The 23,673-nt window shown below is 47.2% G+C and overlaps 1 protein-coding gene across 4 annotated transcripts in view; it reads left to right on the top strand.

Moving 5' to 3' along the window:
• Nucleotides 1–13,445, top strand: part of CMKLR1 (chemerin chemokine-like receptor 1) — a 38,691-nt gene extending 25,246 nt beyond the window's left edge. For all 4 annotated transcript variants that reach the window (XM_082230402.1, XM_082230401.1, XM_082230399.1 and 1 more), the window contains one exon: nucleotides 11,743–13,445. In XM_082230402.1, coding sequence (XP_082086528.1) covers nucleotides 11,746–12,834 — 1,089 coding nt within the window. In that variant the 5' untranslated portion in view covers nucleotides 11,743–11,745 and the 3' untranslated portion in view covers nucleotides 12,835–13,445. The remainder of the gene's footprint in view (nucleotides 1–11,742) is intronic.
• The last annotated feature ends 10,228 nt before the right edge of the window (nucleotides 13,446–23,673 follow it).

Genomic DNA, 23,673 nt, shown 5'->3' with positions numbered 1-23,673 from the left:
TGACAGGTGGCCATCCAACTTCTGCTTAAAGGCCTCCAAGGAAGAAGAGCCCACCACCTTCTGAGGGAGCCCATTCCCCTCTTGAACAGCTCTCGTTGCCAGAAAGGTCTTCCAAATGTTTAGTCAGACTCTCCTTTCTTGTTGTTTAAATCCATTGGTTTCGAGTCCTCCCCTCTAGAGCGGCAGAAGAAAAGCCTGAACTCTCCATCAAGTGTTCTTCTGAGGTACAGAACATACCGGAATGAAAATGTTCCTTCCCAAGGGCGTGCCTGGTATTGCTGAGTCAAAGGGACGTGTGTAGGGAGCAAAAATACACATCTGCCTCCTCTCCTCCCTCTCTGTGGCTGGAAGGACAGATCGTGAAGCTGAGGCTCCAAGACTTTGGCCACCTCATGAGAAGAGAAGACTCCCTGGAAAAGACCCTGATGTTGGGAAAGATGGAGGGCACAAGGAGAAGGGGATGACAGAGGACGAGATGGTTGGACAGTGTTCTCGAAGCTACCAGCATGAGTTTGACCAAACTGAGGGAGGCAGTGGAAGACAGGAGTGCCTGGCATGCTCTGGTCCATGGGGTCACAAAGAGTCGGACACGACTAAACGACTAAACAACAACAGCAAGCCTCCTTTCCTCTCCCTCTTTGTGGCTGTTTTTGCCCTGAGGACTTTTTCTTTTTTCTTTTTATTAACAATTCCTACAAAGCCACATTTTCACAACATATCATATTCATCTTTTCTCCCCTTTTCCCCCATCCCCCCATCCAACCCCCCCCCCCAAAAGACTTCCCTCAGCTCCTCTCTCTGATTTCTCAGCACATGTTGTTCTCGGCATGTTATAAACTTGTACATATCCTTACATTATCTATCATGTTATCAACCAATAAATTTGTGTGTGTTTATTCAAACCCTGCCAAGGAGTCCAGTTCATTTTGTTGTCTTTTTAAATAATTTGTAAAAAGCTCCCATTCTTCCTTCAAGTCACAGTTGTCCTTGTCTCGCAATTCGTATGTCAGTTTAGCCAGTTCTGCATAAGTCATCAATTTTTCTTGCCACTGTTCTTTCGTTGGGATTTCCTCATTCTTCCATCCTTGTGCTATGCACTGAGGACTTTTTCGCAGACCCAACACAGAATGATGCGGGATCAGGATGAGGTGGACTTACAATTGAACACCTGCAAAAATGATCTCAGTCCTGTATACCTGAAAGAGCATCTCCACTCCCATCGTTCAGCCCGGACACTGAGATCCTGCGCCAAGGGCCTTCTGGGAGTTCCCTCATTGCGAGAAGTGAGGTTACAGGGAACCAGACAGAGGGCCTTCTTGGTAGTGGCGTCTGCCCTGTGGAGCACCCTTCCTTCAGATGTGAAGGAAATAAGCAGCTATCCTACGTTCAAAAGATATCTGAAGGCAGCCCTGTTCAGGGAAGTTTTTAATATTTAACACTGTACTGTTTTTAACACTTGATTGGGAGCCGCCCAGAGTGGCTGGGGAAACTCAGCCAGATGGGCGGGGTATAAATAATATATTATTATTATTATTATTATTATTATTATTATTATTATTATTATTATTATCTGTCTGTACTGGGAGGCAGCAAACAGTAGCAGCCCCGGCTAAGAACCACTTTCAGCTGGACTCCAGCCTCGCCATTGCAAGGCAAGGCCACTTGGAAAAACCAGAGTGCTGATCTCTCCAGTTCTTGTGCAGCAGCCAAGAGATCGTGGTGGTAGGAGAATCTACCTTCCCACACTTTGCAGCCCAAAGATTTCATGGAGTCCACTTCTCTCTCTGAACAAACGCAGAGTGGCAGACACCTCCCATTAAAATGTATGAGCCGTCTGCAGGGAGTGCTGAGCTGGGCTGATGAGATCAGCATCGAAAGGTTTTAATTAACGGCCGGCTTGGATATTTATTGAGGAGGAAATTGCCACTCCCGGCCAGTTGCTTGCTACTGACGGCTGCTAAATCGGGACTGGGAAACGGTTAGAAATATCTCTCATCTGTCCAGAATCATTCAGTTCATTGGATGTCCAAAAGTTCTAGTGAGAGAGGAAGGGAAACCTCTCTGTATCCACTTTCTCCATGCCAGGCTTAATTTGATAAACTTCTTTCATGTCACCTTTTAACAAGACTTGGGGAACGACCAGCAACACTCCCAAAGTGATTTTAGCGAGCAAAGCTGGGATAGAAGGGTTCAGGATATCCTTAGGGTACCCTGGACCTAAGTTGTTCAGGGCTTCATAAATTAATACAGTGGAACCTTGGTTCTCGAACGCCTTGGTACTCGAACATTTTGGCTCCCAAATACCAAAACCCTGGAAGTAAGTGTTCCGGTTTTTGAACGTTTTTTGGAAGCCAAATGTCCGATGTGGCTGTCGGCTATTGTTTCCAGGGCGCCTGCACCAATCGGAAGACGCACCTTGGTTTTTGAATGTTTCAGAGGTCGAATGGACTTCCAGAACAGATTACATTTGAAAACCTAGGTACCACTGTACAAGGAACTCAAACCTAGCTCTGTAGTAGATGGGCAGCCAGTACAGAGGCATTAAGAATGGTGTCCTGTGTTATTGAGTAGATGTTCCCACCAGCAATCTGGCACCTATATTCTACACCGGCTGGAACTTCCAAATGGGGCCCAAGGGCAGCCCAACGTAGAAAGCACTGCAGTAATCCAGCCTCAAGTTTACTAGCATATGGGCTTTAATATTTTGTTGGGAGCCACCCTGAGTGGTTGGGGCAACCCAGTCAGATGGGTGGCTAATAATAATAATAATAATAATAATAATAATAGGCTGCAGTGGTCAGGGTGTTGCCATGTTATTACAGTGAAGTCTCATCTTGACCTCAGAACCCTGGATTCTGGTCCTGTTTTTCTTTTCTTCCCCCTCTGTTCCAGATATCTTTTGAGCAGAGCCAGCGATGCTAAGTTCACAAAAGCCTCCCCCACGCCCAAACTCTGCACACATCCTTATCTCCATTCTGGAAAGTAATGACTTTGGAAAACAAACAGAGAAGTCTGTATTGTATCTTGAAAGATAAGCAGACTCTAGGGCTTAGAGAACTGTGACAGATTGCTGGTACCAAATGGGAAATTGGGATGGAAGGAAGAATGGGAGAAACATACTGGTCCATGGTTGGGGTCAGATAGGGCAGTGTTTCCCAACCTTTTTTGGGCAAAGGCACACTTGTTTGATGAAAAAAATCTCGAGGCACACCACCATTACAGCCCCGTGACGTCAGCGCGCAGCGTCACGCCGGGAGGGACGCACGAAAGTGTAAGTTTCAATTTTTTCCCCTCCCCCTTGCCGGGGAACCTCCAAGCTTTGGGGGGGGGGAGGAGGCAGCAAAGCGAGGCAGGAAGGAGAGTGCGGCTTGGCTGGGTGAGCTTTGGCAGGGGCAGGGAATGAGAGCCGCGAGGCGGGCGCTGCGGACGGAGGCGCTGCCCGCCGAGCTCGCAGGCAGCCAGGCAGGCAGACGGCGAGAGCCCTGCGCTGGGCGGCCTCTCCTCACCGCCGCTGCCCTGCCTCTCGCTGCCCGACTTGCCCGCCTCCCTCCAGGCAACATCTCGCGGCACACCAGGCAACATCTCGCGGCACACTAGTGTGCCGCGGAACAGTGGTTGGGAAACACTGAGATAGGGGATCTGGGGCAGTGAGTCCTTGCCATTTTGGGTTTTTTTTATAAAAAATTTTATTGGTTTTTCACACTTTATATAAACACAAACAATACACAATACAAACAAACAAACAAACACATAAACAAACATGTATAATTTCACATCCTTTTTTCTTAAACCTTACTTCACCGACTTCCCCATACCTCCCCTTTCTGCATCCCAATTCCCAAATTTGTTTCAGCAAATCCTCCCCCTTGAGTTTATCTGATTTTCCCTTGTTCTTTTCTTTTACTTAATCTTTTACAGCTGTAATCCCCTTTTTTCTATAACCTCAACATTTTAGCACTCATTAATTTTACAATATTTCTTAAGATAAATTTTGAATTTCTTCCAATCTTCTTCCGCCGTCTCTTTTCCCTGGTCTTGGATTCTGCCAGTCATTTCAGCCAGTCCCATATAGTCTATCACCTTCATCTGCCATTCTTCCAGAGTGGGTAGATCCTCTGTCTTCCAATACTTTGCGATAAGAATACTTGCTGCTGTAGTAGCATACATAAAAAAGTCCTGTCTTTCTTTGGCACCAATTGGCCGACAATGCCCAAGAGAAAGGCTTCTGGTTTCTTAGGGAAAGTACATTTAAGTACCTTTTTCATTTCATTATATATTATTTCCCAGAAGGCCTTAATCTTCGGGCACGTCCACCAAAGGTGAAAAAAAGTACCTTCCGTTTCTTTACATTTCCAACACTTATTGTCAGGCAAATGGTAAATTCTTGCTAGCTTGACTGGGGTCATGTACCACCTGTAAATCATTTTCATAATATTCTCTCTTAAGGCATTACATGCCGTAAATTTTATACCGGCGGTCCACAACTGTTCCCAGTCAGCAGACATAATGTTATGGGTCCTTGCCATTTTGGTTGCTCTGTCTGTAGAGAGATAGAATGAGCAGTCCTCTGAATTATGCGCTTCTCAAGTGGTGACTCATATATTCAGATGGTCCTCATGAGATTTCTTTTTTAAAACACGCACATACACCAACCATCTCACTTCAGTATATAAAGTAGCAAGTCAGGGAGAGGGATGCATGGAACCTTTCTCCCTGCTGTACTAGATTTCTCCATGCAGGGAACATTAAAAATACGCCTTCTCCAGTTTCAGCCTAAAGCTGTGTGGTCCAGAATTCTGCGATCTGGTCTACCACTCAAGGGTAGATTGGCTCTGAACTTTAAGCCATTGTGGTGGTGAAAACATCACAGTCATTCAGAAGGCCTTTGTTCAAGAGACCTGTGCTAGGCTTGAATCCCTCAAATTCAGTGAGCATTATTTTGCCTTTGGTGACAACAAGTCTGGATTTGTCTTAAAGCATCTCTTCCACTGCTCACCAAGCACAGTTCTAGGTTTGCGTCTGGGAAACAGGTTATATTTTTGGCAGTCTTCTCAGCCATCTGAATGCCAGACCCTTCCAAATGTTGTTGTGAGTGGGTGGGTGGGGGTCTGTTTGGATGATGCCCTGAGTCCCTCCCGATTCTTGGGATCTTGAATCTGTGGGGGTAGAAGGTATGTCCTGAAGACACCACAATCTCCGTGGACCTTCATCCCAAGGAAACTGAACCCTGAGTAAGTGCAGGAAGCCTTGGGAGTCTCTTGCCACTCAGAGGTTGGACTGACAGGCAACAATATCTTTTCGGAATGAGAATGGAGTCCTTGATGGAGGCAGGGAGGGACAACTATAGCATGCCAGGTGGAAAATGAGCAATAGGATGGCCTGATGGGAGGAAGTCAACAGAAATGGACGTCTTCAGCTGTCTATTTGGGGAACATCACATGAGGCCGTTGCAATCACGTTGGCCTCCTGCTTCTACCACATCTCGTGTAATTTTATTTTGTTGTTTTGTCGCTCAAGACATGATTGTGTCTTTCCCACTCCCGGGAAGGACTGATGCTCACATGTCATCTACAGTCATACCTCAGGTTGAAGTTGTTGAGCGCCTTCGGGTTGCGCTCCGCAGCGACCCGGAAGTAACAGAATGCTTTCGCTGCTCGCGCATGTGTTTCTGTGCATGCGCAAGCGCCGAAACCTGGAAGTAACCCGTTCCGGTACTTCCGGGTTCGGCACAGTGCGCAACCCGAAAACGCGTAACCTGAAGTGTCTGTAACCCAAGGTACCACTGTATATTTGAATTCCTATAACGCTTTGTACTTTTTGCCACTTCTCTCTTTCCGTCCATGTAAAGATCTCATCCCTTCTGGCTTTGGGCGTGGGGAATTCAAACTTCAGGCCTACTTCATCTTTCCAAGGATGAGATGTAACCAGCAAAATGGGCCCTGGCTGATGCCATAATAAATGTCTTTAAGGTGCTGCCATATCTTGAAAGGTTGTACCCTTTGGATAGATATTTGCCTTAAAAGACCTTTCAGTTTCTTCCGACTAATGGATTCCCCACCCCCACCCCATAACCCCGTAATTGAGCTAAATTATAGGCCTGTAGTCAATTGTGACATATCCTGTTTATTTGAAGCTCACCTATGAAAGTTGGCCTTCTTTAGCTCCGCAGCTCATGTATATGAGAGACTATAAATAGAGAAGGCTAGCTGCGAGAACAGAATGTTGGACTGGGTGGTTCTGATCATTTTGGTAGCCCTTTCCTGAACTTTCTCCAACTCTGCTTCACTCTTTCTGAGGTGAAGCAACAGAGCTGTACACAGTGTTCCCAAGGCAGCCACACCAGAGATCTGTATAATGTTATGGATTCTTCCACGAGGGCCAAAAGAAATACAAAGGCTCATTCAGTACGGAAGGTGATGTAACTGCTGGAGACGTGCTATCTCCATGCTTTAATGTCTAAGTATGAAGCATTTGACGGCAGAAAGTCTGAACACAGCTGGCTGCGAAGAGGAAAGGGTGCTGGCTGCATCAAGTTCCGTCCAGGAAAGAGCAGAGCCAGCTCTGACTTTGGGAAAGAAACCACTCTGTTGGCCGCTGGGCTTTATGAGCAGCGTCAGGAATTCAGGCCAGCCAGTGGGAGTGTGAGACCTCCCGGCAGATGTTCTTTCCACATCTGCTTGCGATTGCCGTTAATTACATGTCCGGACTGCCTCGCAGCCAAACTCCAATGACAAAGTTTCTTTGCGTGTTTATTCCGGCTTGTTGCTTTCGGGTTCTGATGTTGGTACCTTTCTGCTTCCACCCCATCAGGGGCATAGCACTGTCTGCCAGTGCCCGGGGTGTGGGGTGGCTCAGGCCGTGGGGCGGGGCAGGGGCGGGGCATGGAAGTTGAAGAGCATCCTTCACGTTCCCCAGCCCTCGCCACCGATGGGCGGGTGCACATGGGCTGGATCTCTGTGGGTGGCACCTGGTTTACGCCCCCTTATGTGCGCCCAGGGCAACGGCCCCCCTGGCACCCCCAACACTACGTCACAGCACCCCACCCCTCCCCACTCCAGAAACTGGCCGGATTGCAGATGCAAAAGGGACAGGTTGAGAAAGGCTTGTGCTTTAACTAGTTAAGGAAAAGGTCCTCCATCTAGCTTGGGAAGGATGGGGGGAAGGCCAGCCCCACCATGAAGCAGAGGGGTGTGTGATGGAAGAACTGCAAATTGTCAGTTGTTTAATTTATTATTAGTGGATTTTTACTCTCAGGTGCCAAGGTAAGTTGGCCAGCCTAGGATATAATGAAGTTTGACTCTGAGAGGGAGATGCCTGTGTGTTGATGTGGTTAGAGTGCTGAACTAAGTAAAAGGTAAAGACTCCTGGACGGTTAAGTCCAGTCAAAGGCAACTATGGGGTTGTGGCGCTCATCTCTCTTTCATGCCATTTACCTTCCCGCCGCAGCGGTACCTATTTAACTACTTGCACTAGTGTGCTTTCGAACTGCTAGGTTGGCAGGAGCTGGGTCAGAGCAACGGGAGCTCCCTCTGTTGTGGGGATTCAAACCACCGACCTTCTGATTGGCAAGCCCAAGAGTCTCAGTAGTTTAGACCACAGCGCCACCCACTGAACTAAATAGGACCTGGGGGGGGCAGTGTCCAAATCCCTCCTCAGCCATGAAGTTCACTGGGTGACTTGGGCCAGCATTTCCCTGCTTGCAGGGAGTAGGCTAAGATGGTCCTCAGGGTCCCTTCCAACCCCACAATTCTATGATTCTGTGTGTGAATGTTAAAGGACAGCTGTAGTTCCCCTTCTCGTGTTGTTTAGGGATGTGTGAATTAGGTATGCATTAAAATGCAGCCCAACCCTACTACAAATCATGGGGATTACAAATCATGAGGTAGATTACAGAATAAGAAGTAGGGGTGGAGGAGAAGATTGGTCCATTTGTGCAATGGATGCTTTCTGCCTTACAATTCACAAAATAATTCCCCCCCCCCTTCTCGTAGGACCTTAGAGACCAACTAAGTTTGTTCTTGGTATGAGCTTTCGTGTGCATGCACACTTCTTCAGATACCATATCTGATATCTTCTGCAGGTATCTGAAGAAGTGCGCATGCACACGAAAGCTCATACCAGGAACAAACTTAGTTGGTCTCTAAGGTGCTACTGGAAGGAATTTTTTTTATTTTGTTTTGACTACTGCAGACCAACACGGCTACCTACCTGTAATTACAATTCACAGGCAACCAAGTGCTTTGTCTTTTTCATTGGCACTGAAATGTCGGAGACAAGAAGGCCCCCTTTGGCACACAGACTGAAAATGCTGCTTCAATAGCCTGTTTTGTGCTGCTCCACTGTAAAACAAGAGGACTTTCCCTCACGAAAACCGTGTTGGAGTTATTCCCTGGCCCTGTGACACGGGCATTCTCGCTGCCTGCTTGTTTTCTCGCCGCTGCTAACATGGTGGGCAGCAGCTGAGTCAGGAAGTTGGAGGCTTCTAATTTGGGACACACTGTCTGGTGGTTTAGCAAATGTGCTGAGGCAGCCTTGTGGGTGAGAGAAGAACTCTGCGAACTCTGACAAGGCAGAGGAACCACAGTCAGCCTGCCTGCCTTGCCATGTAGGCGTGTGTGTGTGTGTGTGTGTGTGTGTGTGTGTGTGTGTGTGTGTCTTCTTGGGCTTTGCCCTGACATTGCCTGCAACTGCAAAATTGCGGGATGGGGGAGGTGATAGGACCATAAACCATGGCAACACCTTTGACTGGCTGTGCAAAAAGCAGACGACAGTAAGCCTAAGTTCCTGTGAAGCAGAACTCAATGCTCTGTCATTTTCACTCATGGATTGTGAATGGTTGATGCAACTGTTTCAGGACATCAAGGTTTCTGTGAAATGTCCTATACAGGTGTATCAAGACAATAGATCTTGTTTGGCTTTGCTGAACTCAGAAAGTTGCAAGCAAAGAACCAAATACTTGCAGATAAAGTTACATCGTGCAAGAGAGTGTATTCAGAAAGGATTCATTCAGGTGTCCTACATGCCAGGAAACGAAATTCCTGCAGATCTGTTGTCTAAAGTTGTTACCAGAGAGCAACTTAAGGTTTATGTACAGAGGTTGCAATTGGGTTGAACCACAGGTACTACGGGTTACACGGAAAGGGGAAGCATGTTAGGATATAGTTCTGTTCCACCTTAAAAGGAACAGGCATGACTGTTGTGTGTCACATGCCTGTTTACTTCCAGCACAGGTTTGCTGGGAACTTCCGTTTGTATATTGCTTTTGCTATACTGCTGTTTTGCTGGACACGAAGGGAAGCAGACATGTTTTTCCTTTGTTCCTGAACTATGCTGAATAAACGCCTGTAAATAATGCTTACACATGTCTCTGTCCGCCGCTTCTGTTGTGAGGATTTATTCACTCTGCTGATAAGAGCATGCACAGCTTCTGAACATTTTGGAGGCTCGTGTCGCTGATTGATGCTGCTCCGGGAACCGGAGTTCGCCTAGCTGCCGGCCGGTGGCTGGAGCCAGCTGGGGGCCTGCCTGATGCCCCCATCTCCCTGGCAGCTTCCCAACACTTTCTTCACAGCTTCACTTCCAGACACCCTCTAATGTAGGCATGTTTTGGGAGTCTAATCCAACCTGCTGGTCAGTTAAAAACCTCAACAACTTCAACCCTAAAAAAACCAACGTTCAATAACTTTGGGGTAAAATCATAAAAAAAGCTCAACAACTTCAGTCCTTAAAAAAGCTCAACAGCCCTTTAGTTGGCCCTCACGGCCCTTCACTTCATCAAATCTGGCCCTCTTTGAAAAAAGTTTGGACACCACTGCTCTAATGAGTCCATTAAAAAGGACAGCTGCTCAGAAACACAGAAAATTATAGCGGGGCTTATTTCTGAGTAAGCACAAATAGGATGGCACTGTAAGGCTGGCACCGGGGCCCTCAAACTCAGTAGGACTTAATTAAGTAAGGGGGCAATAACCCCCTGTGGCCCTGGAGAACTGCGCCTCTGCATCTGAAAAAACTTCACTGGTCTCAGCCCGGAATTTGGCCAGAGACAAAAGGAAAAGTGCTGTAAATTAGAATGCTTTATCCTGACTCACTTTCCCAGTCACGCTGTTGGGTTTTTGGTCAGGCTGCACTACCACTTCATACGCGCATCTCTATTGTCTTCAATATCAGTTTTGAATATTGCAAATGATACTATTAGTTATCATCTGAATTGTAAACCACTCCAGGGCAAAGGAAAAGCCACACTAATCTCCTTATGTCCTTTATCCAGAACACTCCCAACACTCCTCTGTGCATTGCAAAGAGAAATCTGCAGTAGTGAGGAAGGTGTCTTGACTGCCCTGATTGATTTTGGACTGAGCGTCTGTTTTGTATTGTCCAAGGTTCAATTCTCAGCATCAACGGACACGACTCATACAGACATAGAATTGTATGCAGGAAGACTCAGAAAGGTTATTGCCTGAAACTCAGGGGAGCTGTAAGCCAGTCAGTGTGGTCAGTGTTGTATTAGACAGAACAGTGGTCTAACTCAGTAAAAGGTAGATTCACATGTTTACATATTTCCATGGGAAAACTCCAAATACACTTCCAATGAACTCAGAGTTTCACAACCACTGATAACAAGAGTGAGAGAGCTGATTGTGTGTAGCTTGAAAATTACAATCTGGTGGAAGGAATTCCAGGAATGTAGGGCTTGGAATCTTCATTGGATATATGCAATCTTATATCTTCCCGTCCTATATGCAGTAAAACCAGTATACCTTCTCTGTAACTCTTACTTCCTTTTGCAAAATTATTTTGAGGCATGTATTTTTAGGGCCCGCTTTATTTTTACGGCTGCAGGTTGTTTTAATTGGTTTTTAATATTGTGTTTTAATTCTGTAACCCAACCTGGGAACTTAGGGTGAAGATCGGGCAATAAATATATTGAAGGCTCCCACTTCTGGCCTTTGAAAACCCTAATTACTGGTGCTCTGTTGCCACCATAAAAAGACCATTATCTCTTGATAGCTTGGCCAAATATGAGACGTTCTTGGAACAGCAAAACTTTATTACTCAAGTAAAAGCTTAATACAGCAGCTTCTTATGTGATTTGTTTCTAATACCTGTGTTTGAATACTTTGGATTTTAACATATAATTAAAACCCCATTCCTAATGCTAATCCTATCCCCTAATCCTCAGGACCCACAACAACCAGCCTTCTCCTTCTCCCCCTAAAACCCAGCTCACTCTTTCCCCACAACCTGTTCCAGCTGTCGCACTCCACCCGTAGCCAATCAGCACACAACACTCCTCTTACAAATATCTCTCATGAAGCATTTTACTGTGTATCTCTTGTCCCCATCTTGTCCTTTGCCTCGGGTAGCAAAATGTCTGGAGCCGGCCCTTACTGCAACTCTCCCTCTCCTTTGTCAGTTAGCCTCTCTTGTTTACAGCTGCAGTCTTTAAACCTGTTCAAGCATCATGTTCACCTATGCAGGCAACCTACAGGTGATCAGGGCAAGCCAAACTTCGCCCTCCAACCTGTGCAGAGTGGTGGGCGTAGTGGCATGGCTGTTAGACCTTAGAGGGCTCACCCTCACTTACACAGAGGCACTACACGCAAGTAGTGTAGGGCTCCTCCCTCTCCCCAATCATTCCAGGAGTTAGGGGGCTCCAGCTGTCTCTGCTCCTCTCTTTTGGAGTTTGCCCTGTAAGTGGCGCTTGCACAAAGTTAACTTTTTCACCAATCTGTGTTCCAACAGGTCATGGATCTACCTGATAATTTTACGGACTACTACGATGATTTAAGCCGCTACTACAATGACGACTACTACGTCACCACTGATGAAAGCCACCGGACGAAGGAATCAGCCCAAGACTTTACATTCATCACTCGAATCCTTGCTCTCCTAATCTTCACGGTCACTTGCATCCTGGGCCTCCTGGGCAACGGCTTGGTCATTTCCGTCATCACGCTCAAGATGAAGAAGTCGGTCAACGCCATCTGGTTCCTGAATTTGGCGGTGGCTGACTTCCTCTTCAATGTCTTCCTGCCTTTGAACATTGCCTACACCGCCATGGGCTACCACTGGGTCTTTGGCAAAGGGATGTGTAAGGTCAACACCTTCCTTCTTGTTCTCAATATGTACACCAGTGTGTTCTTGTTGACCATGATCAGCATCGATCGCTGCATCTCGGTGGCTTTTCCAGTCTGGTCTCAAAACCACCGGAATCCTAAGATTGCTTGGTTGCTGTGTGCCCTCATCTGGGTTCTTGGCTTTCTGTTGAGTTCTCCTGCCCTTGTTTTTCGGGACACAGCAGCACATCAAGATCGTGTCATTTGTTTTAACAACTACTCTTTGTCCAGCCTTTCAGCTCACCACCATTTAGATGAAAAGAGGCATAAGACAGTCACCATTCTGCGATTCCTGGCTGGTTTCATAGTACCAATGACTGTCATCACAGTGTGTTACATTATCATTATTGTCCGTCTGAAAAGAAACCGCCTCGCCAAGTCCAAAAAGCCCTTGAGAATCATCATTGCCATTATAATGACTTTTTTCTTCTGTTGGTGCCCATACCATGTCCTCAACCTCATGGAAACGCAGCACCAGTTTCTCAGCAAAGCCGTCCTTGAGAATGGAATACCAATTGTCACAGCCATTGCTGTTTCCAACAGTTGCATGAACCCTGTTCTTTATGTCTTCATGGGCCAAGATTTCAAAAAGTTTAAGGTGACTGTCCTCTCCAGGCTGGCCAATGCACTGAGTGAGGACACTGTCCATTCAACTATTGCCCGCAGGAGCTTCACAAAACCCTCTTCAGTGACTGAAAAGGAGACAATTCTAGTCTGAGCTGAGCTGTAGAATATACGCATCTGTTGGTCTGCTCACAGAGGCAAGGAGGAGGTCGGATATTGCAGAGTGGGTTTTCCAACTACAATCTGATATTCCCAGGGCTTCTAAATTTTCAATGGTTCCAAAAAAAGGAGTTATGTATCATATCAATACAATCCTGTCATTCATCCTCATGGGATAAATCACAAAGGCCATCCCATAAACATTTGCCCATAGTCACCCATGCAAGCTTCAAGGCCAAGTCTTCAAAATTAAACTTTCCTGCATCAATCTATCTTTCAGTAATGGAAATACAGGAACTATGGAATAAACTTTGTTGTTCATGCTTCCTTGCGCCAAACATTTGAAAGTGTAGGACAGATTTTTAATAGGCAGGAGCAGACAGAACACTGTAGGCTTAGTTTTTAAAATAGCAATAATCCGATTGCAACTATGCATGTTGCAGACGGCACAGAAGCAATCAGGCAGTGCTGCTTCCAAAGCAGTATTTGTATCCTCAAATTTGTTTATTATTTCATTTATTTAGACCACTTGTACCCTGGCTCTTCAGCCAAAAAGGCTTGCAGAGTATCTTATATACAATCAGTCAAAACAAGCCATTTCCTGCCCACAGGTTTACAATCTAGAAAACAACAGCAACAACACGACACACAAGGGGCAAGGGCAGGGGAGGGAAGAGGAAACAATCAAACTCAGGCACCTATTCTTAAACAGTGGTTCCTACAATGACCAGTTGGGTGCAGTTCAGGGGCAGGAGATGCCTGACAGAGGTGGGCCTCCAGGGAAGCCAATGAAATGAGTCCTGCTTCCTGTCTCTTCTGCTGAAGCCGTCTGATGGAATGGCTGCCCCTTCATGCCCCGACTGACCTCTTAGCAACTCCACCAAACCATGTACAACTGGTGTAGCCAAAATGACAAAAAAGCACTCATTTTTCTAAATATCTGCAACGTAGTTCCGCTCACAGTGCATTCGCCCCCATTGTTGACCCCAATGACAAAGCCAAATTCTCACATTTTTCATATCAAAATGGGAACAAAATGGGATCTGCAGCCTGGCATGCTGCTGTTCGGAAAGCCAGCCAGCCATGCTCTTTTCACGGAGATGCCGTTCCGTTCCCCCTCCCCCTGGTGAAGAAGAGTTTGGACTTGATACCCCGCCTTTCACTCCCCTTAAGGAGTCTCAAAATGGCAAACAATCTCCTTTTCCCTTCCTCCCCCACAACAAACACTCTGTGAGGTGAGTGGGGCTGAGAGACTTGAGAGAAGTGACTGGCCCAAGGTCACCCAGCAGCTGCATGTCATCATCATCATCAAACCTTTTATTGGCATCACATACAAACATCCATGGGATATTAAACCACAGAGCCTAGGGCTTGCCGATCAGAAGGTTGGCGGTTCGAATCCCCATGACGGGATGAGCTCCCGTTGCTCGGTCCCTGCTCCTGCCAACCTAGCAGTTTGAAAGCACTTCCAAGTGCAAGCAGATAAATAGGTACCACTCCGGCAGGAAGGTAAACGGCATTTCCGTGAGCATCTCTGGTTCTCCAGAAGCGGCTTAGTCATGCTGGTCACACGACCCGGAATCTGTACGCCGGCTCCCTCGGCCAATAAAGCGAGATGAGCGCCGCAACCCCAGAGTCGGCCACGACTGGACCTAATGGTCAGGGGTCCCTTACAAACATCCATAGCAAATCAATACAGAATTACCGCCTTCCCAGTGACACAAAACATTTGCCAAATGAAAGAGGCAAAGCAGTCTAACATTATATCTCTAGGTCTCCAGGGAGATCAGACGTCATGTTTCGACAACATGTGGAGGAGCAGGGAAGCGAACCCGGTTCACCAGATTACGAGTCCACCGCTCTTAACCACTACACCACTGCTGGTTCCATCCCCAGAAAACAGTGCAGCATTCTGAACCCCCTGGGCACGCTCCATCGTCATGCGGCTGTGCTGCATCCTAAGAATTCCCAACCCTTCTCCCGAATTCATTTTAACCTTCTGCCAACCTTCTGCCAGGGGGCCCAATTTTCCGCATGAGGCCATTTCCCCAGACCCGCCAGGCCAAACCACAGGCAGCTGACAGTCAGCTGGTGTCACTGGCCGATGTCTGCTGATGGGTGGGGTGGGGTGGGGGTAGAGTTCAGTCCTGCTGGGTCCATGTACTGCGCAGAATGCAGTGGCTAAGCAGACACTCCCCCCCCCACTGCCCCGCCATGGGTCTGTGGATGGGACTGCCCTCTTATAAATCACCTGACATCAAAGCTGACCCATGGGGTTGGGCTTAGATAAGGGTCGGGCCCCTCCAGGCCAAAATAGTCTCCCACTTCTGGTGCATGAAAACGGCTCAGAAAATGAAACTCTGGTGCTAAAGGAAAGACCATCTTTTGGGGGAGGGTCCACGAGGCTGCGTTTCTCCTGACTCCAGGCCAAAGGTTTCCAAGACCCTGCTTCAAACACAGCCAAAGATTCAGGATGAATCTTCTGCCCCGTACCCAGTGTTGTAAACAAAATTGCCCTTTTCCCTTATAGGGTATCCAAGAGCCCATACAGAGTCCTTACATAGGTTCCCTATTGGTAGGAGAGAATAACAGAGGCCAAGCAGAGAATATTGAGACGCAAAGCAGCTAGTAAGCCTGATCTTTATTGGTCTGTTGCAACAGGGTGCTCCCCTCACACACAGAAAAGGAGGAACCCAGAACAATGACGTGCAAGGCCTTATATGGACTTCTGAAATTGCCACCCTGTAGATCAAGACCACCCCCAGAAACATCATACATACATCACAGAAGGGGTGTAACCTAAGACCACCCCCCAGATACATCATACCTACATCACAGAAAAGGCAATCTTAAACAGAAATTTGAATGTTGTTTTTCCTGTTTGCCAGGTTATTTGATTGCCTTTCCTGATTGCCTATCCTGATAGCTTATCAGCCATTAAAATGCTGATTACTCAATTCCTGAGACAATGGGAAGGCTCCCTGACCCCCCCCCCCTTGCAGGGAAAACATCAAAATGGTTCCAGGTCGGTCTTCCTGTGCTAATCTATGTACGTGCTTGGTTGGTACACTTATGAACATTACCATATATCTAAGATCTCAAAATCCCTATCACACCAGATAATGTTTCATTTTGCTCCCTTGAGATGCCAAAGGGAGAGTCGTGGTTTTTTAATGATGGATGAGAGGGTTTTATGGTCAGAGCAGGGGCGGCTGAACCTGGGGTCTCTAGGTGGGAGTTCTAGCACAGCAGCATTTGGGGAGGGGGCCACAGGTCTTCACCACTGTGCCAGGAGAACTGTTATAGATCAATAAAACAGGTTTTGTAGACAGGTGGAGCAACACAGCTCCATCCTCTAAACACCAGAGCTGCGCACTGCCTACTTGATTTCAAAGTTCTCTGACAAAGCATGAGGGCTAGCTACTTGAGTTTCAAAAAAGAAAGGCAGGATTCTCAGACCCCAGCTGATTCTACTACACAGACAACTGGTTCTTGGTGGTTTGAATCTCCCACATGAATAGACCTATGTGAGATGACCGTCCCTGAGTTCTCTAATACATATTCAGGAAATCTCTCTCTCTCTCTCTCTCTCTCTCTCTCTCTCTCTCACACACACACACACACACACACACACACACCTTGCCCCCCCCAGTGGAGGATTTGACTGAAGTGAAAGGAGTGTGAAGTCCCATGGGTATAAATCATGCTTCAGGGATTTGTTGTTTCACGGAGCCTGTCGAGCAACTTTCTTGCTCTTCTTGTTGTCTTTTCTGTTAATATTTCATAGTCCATTAATAAATATTTTCTACAAAAGGTGGGCTGAGCCAGTCTGTCTATCCAATTTCACATGCAGTTAATTTGGGAGATAATTCACGATTTCACCGATGGGGCTGGGGCGGTGAGCAAAAACCAGAGGTGGGATTCTATGAAGATCGATTTGACCGGCGCACTTTCTCGCAAAGAGTTGTGGCTCAAAAGTAAACAGAAAATGTGCTGCCCTGAGGTGACGGCTCTGCCACCTCCATATAGGAGTCCCGAAACCTTGTGCACAGTTTACTTATGCGATCACAGCCTTGCATGCTCTGTTGAAAAATATAGCGGATCAATAGAAAGAGGGCGAAAGAACTGCCAGAAGGGGTCGCTTGAGAGATCTCATGAGAGCCTCCAGAGACCCGTAAATAATTTTTGATGGATGTAAAAGTGGGAAATTGATTTGAAGGGTTGTAGTAAAATATGCAGGCATGTATGATACGTAAAATGGAAGCATGGAAAAAGAAGAGGGGAAGTCACTGGATATTTTAAATTTTTTTAAAACGCTCATTTGAAACTATAAAACAGAAAATGCAATGGAAATTATTACAAAAATAAATAAATGAAAAGCTCTTTCTGCAAGGCAGAAGTGCCAACTTGCATAAAATTTTGGGGGGGACCCAGGTAAGCCCTGCGGTTCCCCTAATTTTTTTTTTGGGGGGGAGGCAAAGGGACCTTGGCCCCCAAGAGTTGGCACCTATGCTGCAGTGAGAAAACCAGGCATGAAAGAGCTTTCCATGCTCCCCCCTTGTCAGCCAGCCTCCAGGCAGAGAAGTCAACTCCTAGAGGCCCAGATCCCTTCAGCCCCCCCCCGATTAAATATTTGAGAGGGGCACTCCCCCAATTTAATGGGCATTGCCATTCAAATGGTGTCTGATGCGTTGTGCGATTGATTATGTGAAGTGGTGCTTACCTACCCCCCCCCCAATATTTTATTCAAGTTGGCACCCATGCCCCCAGGAAAATCACGCTAGGGCCCTGGGAGGGCCCTGCGAGGCTCCCAAGATCTCCCAGAGGCCACCAAGTACGGCCCTCTTGGCACACTGCCTTCGAACAGGTGGGAGGGGGGACATTTCCAGGGGTCCTTCTGGCTTGGCACAATTTTGCCTTTTCGCACAGACCCCTGGAATGTAAACACACACATTCATGTAAGCTGCAGGCCTCCTGTTACCGCTGATATAGAAAAAATCTGTTCCTTTTCCCCTATGGGGTTTCCAAGAGCCCGTAAAAAGGTAAAGGGACCCCTGACCATTCGGTCCAGTCGTGACCGACTCTGGGGTTGCGGCGCTCATCTGGCTTTATTGGCCGAGGGAGCCGGCGTACAGCTTCCGGGTCATGTGGCCCCCATGACTAAGCCGCTTCTGGCGAACCAGAGCAGCGCACGGAAAGGCCGTTTACCTTCCTGCCGGAGCGGTACCTATTTATCTACTTGCACTTTTTAGGGTGCTTTCAAACTGCTAGGTTGGAAGGAGCAGGGACCGAGCAACAGGAGCTCACCCCGTCATGGGGATTCGAGCTGCCGGCCTTCTGATCGGCAAGTCCTAGGCTCTGTGGTTTAACCCACAGCGCCACCCACGTCCCTATCCAAGAGCCCGTATAGAGTCCTTAAGTGGGTTCCCTATCGGTAGGAGAAAATAACAGAGGCCAAGCAGAGAATATTGAGAAGCAAAGCAGCTAGTAGGCCTGATCTTTATTCAAGTGTTGCAACAGGGTCCTCACTCACCACACGCAGGAGAGAGGAGGAACCCAGAACAATGGTGTGCAAGCCCTTATATAGACTTTTGAAATTGCCCATCCTGTAGCTCAAGACCACCCCCAAAACATCATATATACATCACAGAAGGGGGTGGTCTACAGCAGAAATCTTGTTTGTCAGGATATCAGTTAATGGTCACTGGTTGCTTTACCTGGGCAGCCTGGCCGTTCTTTTGTGATGGTAAATACTTTAAATTCCTGAAACCAGGTCACAGGTTCACCCTGTTCATACACAAATGTGCCCTTAAGACAGGTAAGCAAAAGACAGTGGAGAGGCTTTCGCATTTCCTTCCTCCTTGCAGAGAAAAAATTGAGGTCAATTTGGGAGAGTCAAACTGGCTTCAGGATTGCTCTCCCGTACTATTTCAGACACGTGGTTTATATATTTATATATGTGTTTGCCTTGTACATTTATGAACGTTTCTTTTACAGTGGTAGCTCTGGATACGAACGGGATCTGTTCCAGAGCCCCGTTCGCATCCAGAAGTAAACGTAAGACATGACTGTGCGTCTGCACATATGTGTGTCGCGTTTTGCCGCTTCTGCGCATGCGCATGATGTCAATTTGAGCGTCTGCATATGTGCAAGCAGTGAAACCCGGAAGAAACGCACTCCATTACTTCCGGGTCACCACAGAGCGCAACCCGAAAAGATTCATCCCGATGCTACTTCAACCCGACGTATGACTGTATATTTGGGACCTTAGAATTCATATAACGTTGCAGATTTTGTTGACGCTCCTCTGGCTACTTCCCCTCTGCAAAGCATCCCTGTTGAACCCGCCAGCCCTCGGTGCCTGTTTCTGACAGAAGCTGACACGGAACCTTCCGGGTCTCCATGGGGCGCTGCCACCCGCTTCTCTGTTGCGCAGCAGGCCTCTCTCAACACGCCGTGCTTGACACCTCGGCTTTTAATATGCATGGCGTTTAGCACGCTTTTTGCTAATTAATCAAAGTGTCAGCGGAAGAGGGAAAACCTGGTTCCCTGGAGGAGGAAGATGAGGAGGCAGCCAGCGCCATTACTTGCTGAAGCAGCTGCCTTGCATTTCATTGTGTGGATGAGGGAGATATTCATGGAGAACCGATTCCCTCCAGGAACGGTACGCGAAACTTCAACTGAGGCGGCAATTCCATGGGTAGCCGTAGCTCTCTGTCTGTTTATTTGCTTCAGTTACTGATCAGTCACTTTTCGAGGCTGTGACCTCGCAAAGCAATGTGCAGGAGTGGGTTGGCAGAGAAAAATAGAATTGTAGAAGGGACACCAAGGGTCATCTAGTCCAACCCCCTGCTGCAATGCGGGATTCGTCCCTGACAGGTGGCTGTCCAACTTTTGTGGGAAGGCGTGGCATGCACATGTATGTTGTAAACAAACTCTCTGCCCTTTTCCCTTATGGGGTATCCAAGAGCCCATATAGAGTCCTTTTGTAGGTTTCTATTGGTAGGACAAAATAACAGAGGCCAACCAGAGAATATTGAGAAGCAAAGCAGCTAGTAAGCCTGATCTTTATTGATCTGTTGCAACAGGGTGCTCCCCTCACACGCAGGAAAGGAGGAGGAACCCAGAACAATGGCGTGCAAGGCCTTATAAAGACTTTTGAAATTCCACCCTGTAGATCAAGACAGTGGTGTAGCGTGGGGGGTACAGGGGGGGCCGGCCGCACCGGGTGCAACATCTGGGGGTTAGGATTAGGGGGCGCAAATCCACGGGTTAGGGGGCGAAAATTACTTGCCTTGCCCCGGGTGCTGACAACCCACGCTACGCCACTGGATCAAGACCACCCCCCAGAAACATTATACCTTCACAGAAAAGGTGGTCTAAAACAGAAAATTGAATGTTGTTTTTCTCCCCGTAGTTGTTTATCTCCTGTCTGGCAGGTTACTTGATTGGATTGCCTGGGGAGCCTGGCCAGTCTTTTGTAATGATAAATACTTAGTTCCTGGGCCAGGTCACAGGCTCACGCCCTATTCAAAAACAGACATACCCTTAAGACAGGATTTGTGAAGGAAAAGACAATGGGGAGTCTTCCATTTTCCTTTGACCTTGCAGAGAAAACATTTGCTCAGTTTAGGAATCAAAAATGGTTCCAGGTCGATCCCCCTGCGCTGATCTATGTACGTGCTTGGTTGGTACACTTATGAACATTTAACATATAAGGACGCGGGTGGCGCTGTGGGTAAAAGCCTCAGCGCCTAGGGCTTGCCGATCGAAAGGTCGGAGGTTCGAATCCCCGCGGCGGGGTGCGCTCCTGCTGCTCGGTCCCAGCGCCTGCCAACCTAGCAGTTCGAAAGCACCCCCGGGTGCAAGTAGATAAATAGGTACCGCTTACCAGCGGGAAGGTAAACGGCGTTCCGTGTGCTGCGCTGGCTCGCCAGATGCAGCTTTGTCACGCTGGCCACGTGACCCGGAAGTGTCTCCGGACAGCGCTGGCCCCCAGCCTCTTGAGTGAGATGGGCGCACAAACCCCAGAGTCTGTCAAGACTGGCCCGTTCGGGCAGGGGTACCTTTACCTTTTAAGACCTCAAAGGGATGCGGGTGGTGCTGTGGGTTAAACCACAGAGCCTAGGACTTGCTGATCAGAAGGTCGGTGGTTTGAATCCCCGCGACGGGGTGAGCTCCCGTTGCTCAGTCCCTGCTCCTGCCAACCTAGCAGTTCAAAAGCACGTCAAAGTGCAAGTAGATAAATAGGTACCACTCTGGTGGGAAGGTAAACGGCGTTTCCGTGCACTGCTCTGGTTCGCCAGAAGCGGCTTAGTCATGCAGGCCACATGACCCGGAAGCTGTACACCGGCTCCCTCGGTCAATAAAGCAAGATGTGCGCCACAACCCCAGAGTCGGCCACAACTGGACCTAACGGTCAGGGGTCCCTTTACCCTTTACCTTTAAGACCTCAAAATTCCTATCGCAGTAGTAAGCCTCTTTGAGCACAGAAAAGCAGCAAACAAAATTACGAAGGAAGGAATGACACAAACAGGCGCTGAGCATTCTCTTTAGAGACCGTTTGTCCTTTCTTAAGGGATTTCAGCGGTGTTCCCTGGGTTCTGCTCGGGAGCCTCACAGGGAAAGAACCGCAGCAAAGCTCTGTTTCACAATATAAATAGAGAACTTGGCACAGGTTCTTTTAGCAGGAGATCTTATTTTCCCGGGGCATATTGATGTCTAACACCCCACCCACAAAGCAGACATAACTCGCATTCTCTCATGCTCCAGGAGACCACTCCAAAATAAGCTCTTGGTGACAAGCAGGACTCAAAGGTGCCACTTATCCCCCCAGAGAGTTGAAGCAGAAGGTTTCTGACTAATGGGAAACCTGCAGCTGGAGATAAAGGAGCTTATCTGATTGTTCCACCTTGTATTGATGCTTGACGGCACAACAGTGCGCTAGGAGTAGTGTCAACAACGGGGAGCGTTTTCCCTTGTAAGGAAAAGAAGGAAGGAGACGCTATGGACCATGCCAGAATTGCCTCTTGAAGGGATTGCTCAAGAAGCACAACCATTTCTCATTGCCAGTCTAAAGCGTTACACTGTGGAACTACCTGCCTCTTGACACCAGGCAAGCGCCTTTGCTGTCCTCTTTTTGGCACCTGTGCAAAACATCTTTCTTTCTTTCTTTCTTTCTTTCTTTCTTTCTTTCTTTCTTTCTTTCTTTCTTTCTTTCTTTCTTTCTGTACTGAGTTGAACAGGATCCAAAAGGCAGCAGTCTGATTGGTCCTAGAACAATAGGACCCAGAATGCAGCAGTCTGATTGGTCCACAGGAGCCACCCAATCCAGCTCCAGGTGGAAGTGAATCCTCAACCTGATTTGCTTACAGGTGAATCCCGGAATTAGCCAATCACATAGGGCCCATTGTGTAAATAATATATATAAAGCAGACATTCTGGGGGAACTTTGATTCCTCCTCACCACTATGAGCTGAATAAATAGCATGAAATCCACTCTCAACTCCCAGTATATTTCTTTCTCTCTCTCTCTCTCTCTCTCTCTCTCTCTCTCTCTCTCTCTTTAACAGTTGGGGAAGAGACTTGGGAATATGCATTATTGATCTGGAGGATCAGGGTGTGTATTTCCACAGAGCTGTGAACATTTAAAGGAATTTCAAGGATACCCTTGGAATATGTCTCCCTCTGCCCCTTTCATGGTTCAGTAAAATATATATTCAGTGGGGGGACGGGGACGGACATGTTAGCTTCTGTTTGTGCCACTGTGCAGTTGCTTGGAGTCACAGGACTCCGTTTACATTCCAGGGATTCCAGACTGTTGGAAGTCTCATGGAAGACAGGAGACGGATGTGACGTTACTGGTTTCCTGTTCCTTTGTTTGTTCAGTTGTGTCTCTGCTCTCACAGAGAGGGGGTGTTTCTTTTCTGTCTGCATAGTTAGAAATAAAACTCTTTGCAATGTAGCTCAAACTTCTCGTCCTTCCCTGCATGCTGGATACTCTGCGTAATGGGGAAACGTGACTGGAGCCTCATCAAAGGCTCTGGTAGTTAATCATCGTTGGAGGATGAGCTTTGCCAGCTCGGTCGAATGCAGGTTCCAACAGGACACACATTTCAGTTTGGGCAAACCAACACAAATAGGTAGAATGTCAATGTGTGTTTTAATCTGTTTTTAGCAGATTGCTGATTTTATCTTTTGAATATTCAAAGGAGTTGTAGTTTCATTGTTTTATTCTCTTTGTAAACCACTTTGAGGGTTGTTGTTTTTGACACTCAAGCACTACATAAATTTTATTTATGTATACACACACACAGAGAGAGAGAGGCACACACACATGTAGAGAGTGAGAGAGTTCTCAAGTTTTTATAGCTAGGAGATGCTACTGGGCTACATGCAGATGGCGAAATTGACGCCAAAAATAAGTGACCAAAAGGATGGAATATTTGGGAAAGAGTGGAGGCCCTTTTCAGATTATCTGAGAAACTATTATAGCCAAATGAAATTGCAGGCAGGACTGGAAATATAAGCAAAGGAATGAGAATGACAAAGGAACATAATGAGGATATATTTTATAGAAATAAGTATTATATTTAAGGCAATAAATATAAGGATTTGAAGAGAAACATCATGGAAGTAAGGATGGGAGGTCAAAATGAGAATAGTGTATGGAAAGTGAATCGAATATTGTATGAAAAGCAATAAAAAATTATGTCAAAAAAAGAGATGCTCAATTATTTATGAAACTTGATGGCTCTTGGGTCTGTCTGATCTCCAGTCTGATGATTGGACCTTGAAAGCACCACTGCTGGTCAGTCCTCTCCTGGGTCAAAGG

The sequence above is a fragment of the Podarcis vaucheri genome (genome assembly GCF_965113315.1).
Source record: "Podarcis vaucheri genome assembly, chromosome: 7".
NCBI lineage: Eukaryota > Metazoa > Chordata > Lepidosauria > Squamata > Lacertidae > Podarcis > Podarcis vaucheri.
Note: the sequence above shows the minus strand (reverse complement) of the source record. Positions and strands in the feature narration are given on the sequence as shown.